This window comes from Scardinius erythrophthalmus (assembly GCF_964197995.2).
Source record: "Scardinius erythrophthalmus genome assembly, chromosome: 1".
Lineage (NCBI taxonomy): Eukaryota > Metazoa > Chordata > Actinopteri > Cypriniformes > Leuciscidae > Scardinius > Scardinius erythrophthalmus.
Window position 1 is genome coordinate 59728628 of NC_138221.1, and position 8308 is coordinate 59736935.

At 36.2% G+C, this 8308-nt stretch overlaps 1 protein-coding gene across 1 annotated transcript; it reads left to right on the forward strand.

The window, feature by feature from the left end:
* The first annotated feature begins 1654 nt into the window (after nucleotides 1–1654).
* LOC308700845 (uncharacterized protein) lies at nucleotides 1655–5127 on the forward strand. Its single transcript, XM_081382670.1, has 5 exons — nucleotides 1655–1705; nucleotides 2834–2983; nucleotides 3301–3462; nucleotides 3546–3635; nucleotides 4533–5127. Exons 1-5 carry the CDS (start codon nucleotides 1679–1681, stop codon nucleotides 4860–4862), a joined length of 759 nt encoding a protein of 252 aa, XP_081238796.1. The 5' UTR covers nucleotides 1655–1678; the 3' UTR covers nucleotides 4863–5127.
* The last annotated feature ends 3181 nt before the right edge of the window (nucleotides 5128–8308 follow it).

Sequence of the window (8308 nt, forward strand, 5' to 3'; positions counted from 1 at the left end):
CGGAAGCAACCAAGGAAAACCACAACTAAAAAGATCAGGGAAACAGGAACTAAAGGAAAAGGAACAGAATTTCAAAATAAAAGACAACATAATAGAACCTTGGGTCAAATATAGACAAACCCAACCGTAAAATAATTAAAAATGTAACCCAATGGTTGGGTTTGTCCATAATTAACCCAAATTTGTGTTGAAACAACGCAGCATTTTTTAGAGATGTTGCTTTGGTAAGAATTGGCTGCAAAATGACTATAAATGTAGTACAGTTCTTTCACCAATTCACCATAAAGTAGTTTTCAGGTATACTATGTTGTATTTCTCTATCTTATGTGGCAACTCAGTCATGACAAGATGGGCTTTTAATAAAACTTGCCTGCCTATGTAGTAGAAAGGCATTCTTGTTTTAATTGGTGCTACATGACTAGAGAAAACGGACAACAGGCTGTGGCCTTTCCTTTTGCTAAAAGGAAGGGAAACTTCAACACCCATAATGCACTGGGCTCGATCCAACTGTCAGTGAGTGGGGACACAAAAATGCGGGATTGAGATCTGTAGTTTGACACTGGATGATGTGTTTTACTGGCTTTTGCAGTGTACACATTGCTCACTTACATATAGCTACACTGTAAAAAATGATCTGATCAAAAAGTTATGATAACTTATATATGTTATTAACTCTGACATAAAATAATGTGTTATGAAATTTCAACTCAATTGTTTGAGTTTTCAATCTTCCAATTTAGGTTCATAAGTTACTTCAATGAATCACAAATTCCAGGTGCTTGAATGAACTTGACATTTTAAATTGAGTGGGGTACAAGTTTTTGGCGTGTTGCAGATTAGTGGAGGACAGCTCTTTGCGCATGTGCGGGGGACTACCGACGAAGCCAAGCCTCGAGACGAGCAAGTTTACGCGCCAGCAAACAATCAAACTTCAATCGGCCAGTGTTGCCAACTTAGCGCCTTTGTCGCTATTTTTAGCGACTTTTCAGACCCCGTCAGCGACAATTTTTCAAAAAAGCGACTAGCGACTAATCTAGCTACTTTTTGAACAAACCTCAGTAACCTCCAAATGTTGCCAGCATGAGTCCTGCGAGCACGAGATTTGCTTTCTCCTTGCCGCCACACACCTCTCTCTGCGTCTTCCCTGTTCTGTGAATGGCTGAGGGCTGCAGCTGCAGAACGGCAGCTAACAGACGTGAATGAGCAGTGTTGTTTCCACGGACGGACTTATCACTTATCTTTTGTTTTATAGTTAAAGAATTTAGTTTGACCACAAGGCCAAATACACTAACGTTACTATTCAAAAGTTTGGGGTCAGTCAGATTTTTTATGTTTTTAAAAGAAGTATTTTCTGCTCACCAAGGCTGCATTTATTTGATTAAAAATACAAACAAAAATAGTAATATTGTGAAATATTATTCCAATTTAAAACAGCTGTTTTCTATTTTAATATATTTTAAAATGTAATTTATTCCTGTGATCAAAGCTGAATTTTCAGCATCATTACAGTCTTAAGTGTCACATGATCCTTCAGAAATCATTCTAATATGATGATTTGATGCTCAAGAAACATTCATTATTATTATCAATGTTGAAAACAGTTGTGTACAATTTTTATTTTATTTTTATTTTTTAAAACTACTGTCCAGATCCCCCTGAAGGACTGAGTGATGAAGACATGGAAGAAAAGCGGAGGATGATGGAGGTACATCATAAACACACATGCACATCACACATACACATCATACCTGTCTAATATTACTGCATACATACCCAGAGGTGGACAGTAACAAAGTACATTTACTTGAGTACTGTACTTAAGTACACTTTTTGAGTATCTGTACTGTACTTGAGTATTATTTTTTCTGGAAACTTTTTACTTTAACTTCACTACATTTGAAAGACAAATATCGTACTTTTTACTCCACTACAATTCTGTCAAGGTCCTTGAGTAGAAAGTAACATCAGTCAGTGGATGGTTTTGGTTGCAGGGGTTGCATTTTGGTTGGAAATGAAAGTCGGGTTGACGTCAGAACCCTGCATCTGATTGACATCAGAACCCGACGTCAGATTGACGTTGGATATTGATTGAAAATGAAAGTCGAGTTGACGTCAGAACCCGACTGATGTTGGTTTCTGACGTCAACCCGATTTTCATTTTCAACCACAATACAGCGTCTGTCCAACGTTGGAGATCAACGTCAATCTGACATTGGATTCTGACATAAACCTGACTTTCATTTTCAACGTTGGGTTTGGTCTTCTACATGCGAATTTTGTAACTTTTTTGGAGCACACTGGCTTATAGATAACAATAAGGCTAACATATTCATACTAAAAGCCAAAAAACTTTAAATAGGGCAGTATTTGAGGGAACAGCCATTTGGGTGTCCGAAACCATTGTGAGTGAATTTATTCAATCTCACATTCAATCCCACTACTGGAACTGTGTTCTAGAAATAAATGTGATATTGATATGAGGGTAGGTATGCAGGCATAGATTCAGAGGCATACGGTACTTTAAGTATTACATACAACAATGCAACAATAATAAAACAATGCATTGACATTTACTTTTTACTTTTGATACTTAAGTATTTTTAAAAACGAGTACTTCTGTACTTTTACTTAAGTAAAAATAGGTCTTTACAACTTTTACTTGTAACGGAGTAATATTTGACCAGTAGTATCTATACTTTCACTCAAGTAAGGAAGTTGTGTACTTCGTCCACCTCTGTACATACCTGCCTATATTATACTTACTACCTACACTTTGCTTTTGTGTCTGTGAAGCCTACTATTTTGTCATTTGTGTTTGTTTAATCTGATTCAGGTGGAAGTGCTGAAAAAAGACCCAGATCACCAGCAGATAGATGAGCTGATGTCTGCCACGTTCTCCAAGCGCAGAAAGGAGATCGTAGGGGATCAACCTCTCATTGGGGATGTCATCGCTAGATGGCCGGCCATGTTCCGTGAGAGACAGGTATCACAATAGACAACATTCAGCCTTAGATTAATCACTTAATCCAATGACTGGATATCAACGTATGAGCTTCCCTCCAGGAAGTACTAGAGAGATGTCTGATACTGTACTGTGGTCCGTTCAGAATTTTTTATTTTTTTTTTTGTCCGAATGGTGGCATGAATGTGCATACAGATAAGTGAGAGGATTGTGTTTAGTATTACTGAGTGGATGAAAGCCTTTGACAACAGACAACCTTAGCTTACTAAATTGTGACTCTATGCTTTAAAAATCTTCTCTCTAATTTATTAACCTTTTTGTCTTTTTTGTCTCCTCAGGTTCGGGCAGAGTTCAAAAGAGTCGTAAGCACAGACCTTCTCGAGTCGTTCATCGACGGACTTGATGACCTAGCACCAAAACTGCCGGAAGTGTACGAAGCTGCGACCAAGTCGGCAAAGAAGCCTGCACTGAAAGCCATTTTGGACTGTCTGAAGAAAGACGTGAGTAGACGAACTGAGAGTTGTAAAATTGGGCACCAGATGTTTGCGATAAAATCTCAACACTGCTTATTTTTGTCTTGTAGGACACAAACGAAAGGAGAAGGACTGCTGCTCTGCTGGGTCTGCCACACCACCTAAGAGAAGAGCCATCAGACATCATCAGGATGTGTGACGTAAGACCTTTTTCTGTCATGCATAACAGCCCATATACGAACGCACCCACCCACAAATACACTTGCGCACACACACACACACACACACACACACACACACACACACACACACACACACACACACACACACACACACACACACACACACACACACACACACACAACCTTTAACACAGATATTGGATTAGATACACTCATGGGTGTTGATAAAGTCCTGTGGCAGCAAAATAATGAGGGGCAGAATAGTGATGGGGAGGACGAGGGTTGGGTGGAATAGTGGTGATGGGAGGGGAAAGGAGGGGTAGAATAGTGATGTGAAGAGAGGACCCAGTGCAACATACACTTCCCCAGATCTGAGAGGACACTGAAGTTTTCACCCTTGCAGTAACCTTCCAACATTGCACCTACAAACATACACACTCACAACTGAAAGCCCAAGAAGACTATTTTATTAGCCTGAAAACAAGGTTTATGATCACTGAGACTTAAAGGGATAGTTCACCCAAAAATGAAAATGCTGTCCTCATTTACTCACCCTCATGTTGTTCCAAACCTGTATGCTTTCCTTTCTTCTGCTGAACACAAAAGAAGATATTTTGAAGAAAGTCAGTAACCAAACGACTGATGGACCTCATTGACTTCCATTGTAGAAAAAAATATATACTATGGAAGTCAATGGGGACCAGCAACTGTATAATTACCAACCTTCTTTAAAATATCTTCTTTTGTGTTCAGCAGAAGAAAGAAAGTCATACAGGTTTGGAACAACATGAGGGAGTGTAAATGAGGACAGCATTTTCATTTTTGGGTGAACTATCCCTTTAAGTAGCTTTGCAGAGCATGTACTTCTTGACCCAAACATTCACACTATTTTTTATTTATTTTCTGCTTTTCAAGGCCCATGGTGAGACTCTGGCTGCAGCCATGGAGGGGATGCAACTTGGCCTGTTGATAGGCTATGAAGGTGACAACCAGGATGCCTTTCCACGTGAGGTCTTCAATGTGGCAGTTGTGGTTGAGGAGACTGTTGTGCTTCACAACTTCAAGGATGTGCCATCCAGCTTTGCCATGCTTTTGGAGATCATCTACTGCGTTAACCTTGAGTATACACGAGCCATGAAGTATTCCTTTGAGTTCCTTCAGAGGGTAGTGATGAAGATCAAACCAGATACAGCCTCTGCCAGAGTCCATGGCATCCGAAACAAGCTCCTGAGGTATAATTTGTAAACCATACCCAAACTGAGAACAGGATTTGAATTTTTTTTTTTTTCATTTGTTTCTGTTGACATGCATACCAAAGTTGAAGGCAAAAGCACTTAAGCAAACAGGAGAGGAGCCCTGATTTTTTTTTTTTTTTTTTTGTTGGACTTGATACACTTACTTTTTTGGACTGTATTGATTACAAGTTTGAGATGATTGCATGATTGAAGTGTTTATGTCTAGCTTGTATTGGCTTAATATTGGTATTAATAAAAAAAAAAGTTTTGTACTCAAATTTGTGTGTTTTTATAATTAAGTTAAAACAAGACATTATTTTAGATCATCTTAACTTGATACCCTAATTCAAAGACATTACTTAATAGAAATTACTAAGTTGAACCCACTAATGGGGATAAGTGAACAGAATGCTCATTTATGAGTTCACTTTAATTTGAACTTGCATAGCAAAGTTGAAACAACAATAATTGTATAGTCATGTTGACTCGCAGAAGTCAATTCACAGCTTAACAAGACTCAAAATAATGAGTTAAAACAATTCATTAATCCATTTTGTTTTTACTTGAAATTTTGAGGCAGCTGCTTAACTTATGATTTTAAGTAGAACCAAGTAGATATTTTTTACAGTGTACTGTCACTGCAAAACTGGAACAAACTTTAGGTCTGACACAGGCCTCCAGTAATGAAACAGCAAATAATCTATTAATGATGGTGTGAGACTCAAGCGTGACTGACACTGACAGCAGTAATTACAGTGAGACCTGTTTAATGTGCCGTATGAACTGGAGGTGTGTGTTCAGCGCTGGCCCAGACGGGGCGGAGATTTCTCCGTAAGCTGTCATCGCCGGGAAAAGTGAGAGGTGATGATAGGCTGAGATAGAAAGCTAATAAAAGCCCAGACGGAGATAATGTCAAGTTTGCTTGCTAACACCACAAGGGGATCTTGACAAAGGAAGGGAACCACAGACGCGTCTGAACGAGGGAGTGTCTCTCATATTTTTTACAATATACCTGTAAGAAACACTCTAGATGAGGGCAAACTATTGTTCATGCTAAGACACTCACATTACAGCTGCATATAGCCTGTGTTTAGACTTAATGCTGCGTTGACACTTTGTTTTGTCAAGAATTTATTGGACCATACTTTTAAAAAGAGTACTTATTATGGAAATATTATACTTTAAATATATATACTTGTGCTAACTAATTATATCTGAAAGATGTGTGTAGGCTACTGCTGAAAGTACACAAGCAATCATGTTAAACTAAAATATACTTTAATGTCATTTCTAATGAATCTTATGAACAGTATGTCATGCATTTAAATTTGTGTGTAATGATGATTTAATTTAATTCATTCAATTGCATATATGTTATCAGCTTTAACCCCTTAAGTGCCTTTGAGTGAAATGAGCTTTCAGTAAGATTTTGTTCGGGCGCAGTACCGAACTTTGTGGCCATATGTGGTTTGAGTGATCTGAACCGTATATTACCACAATTTTCATACAATTTATGAAGAAGACATCCTATTCAGAAGTAGAATGTGAAGTTTGTCAGATTCTAATATGAATTCAACCTATATGTAATATGTAATTTATTTTGAAAATCATGATATAAAAAAAAATATATATAGTTTGTCAAGATTAGTTTAGGTTTAATATAGGATATTACTGTTTTAAATATGTAATGGCTTTGGTGATGTAAAATGTGGTGACACTTAAAAATTGTGATTTAGTGTCATACATCAAAATAAGTGTACGTCTTTAAAGCATCAGATTATATAATGGCTGATAATTTGACACAATTACAAAGTGCACAGTTAAAAAAAAAGTATACTTAAGTGTGTCAAAAACAGCAATGAAAGTGTCTCTTTTTAAGTGGCCCTTTATTTCATTAATATTATATTATCTATAAGTACAGTTTCTTTTTAAAGTATACTTTTTAGCTTTGTAGAACACTACAAGTGCACATTAAATACCATTAAGATAAAAGATAAAGAACAATAGTGTATAACAACATGACATACTGTAATTGAAACTTCTCAGCGGCTCTGATAATAGTTTAATGATTTGGCCAAAGTATTAAACCCTTGGAATTAAATGGTGCCATGGGGGTGCCGGGCCCACTGCACCGTCTGGCTCTCAATCACTCACAAAATGCCAGATGAGAGCTTTATTGTGGGATAGAGCCACTAGAAAAGGATTTTTTTCTTTTTTTTTCTTGGATGAGACCTTATTGACGAGCCTTGAACCATAACTGAGAGAAATCATGTTTTTAATGCAACCAATGCATGGCTACACCTGTAGAAAATTGAAGTCTCTCTGTTAAGTTCTCCATCATATACACACACAATATTGCCAGAGCGGTCCCCTGACATTCCTATTGCTGCAGATTCTGGCACAAATATTTTACAACAAAAGGACGTGTTCTCAAATGCATCATAAAAACGCATTATGTTCAGCAAAAGAATATAAACGAATAAGGACATGTTTTAGAGGACCACCTTTGTAAAAAAAAAAAAAAAAAAAAAAAAAGAATAAGCTCACTCAATTGTATTAACTTGTACTTCAAATCTTTAAAATATGGAAGCTTGTTTATAGAAAAACAATAATAAAAATTTATAAAATAAAAAAGGTAATTGTTTAGGTAATTGTTAAAGGTAATAATTAACTTTTAATCTCACAATTATGACTTTTATGAAAAAAAAAAAAATAATATATTTTATATAAACTCACAATAGTGATTTAAATTCAGAATTGAGAGATCGTAATTGTGAGAAAAAAAAAAGTCAGAATTGCAAGATAAAAAGTCGCAATTATCTTTTAAATAGTTTTATTCCGTGGCGGAAACAAACTTCTATATAAAAGCATATTTTTAAACAAACCTGTACTTGCAGATAGAGTATACGGAATACTAAATGCACCTAAAGAGAGTACACATTCATGCCTGTTATTTAGACACACTTAATTAGACATATAAATAGTGCACTTTGTAAAAATGTTTTTTTTTTAAAGTAATTTTTAAATCATGCTTTAATAATCTTTTGTTGTGCTTTAGAGGACACTTATTTTGATGTGTAAATATATACTTAAGTCCTCCTTCAGTAGGTCAAAGTAAAGCACTCTTAAGTTTAACTAATTGGATTTAATATAAATTTAAACAATAATAGATTATTTTTTTATTTAATTGTAAATAACATGTTCGACACATTATATTCAGATAGCACTTAAAGGGATAGTTCACTTTGAAATTAAATTTTGGTATGTTTTAGCTTACCTCAAGCGCATCCAAGATGTAGGTGTCTTTTTTTCCGCAGTAGTTTCAATTTTGATATTTTTAGGTCTAACCGTTCTTGTCTGACAGTCAAATAATGCAGGTCTATGGTCACTGTCTCAAAGAGCATGAACAGTGTCCAAATTAAACAATTCCCCGTCGTCCAAATTAAACAATTCCCC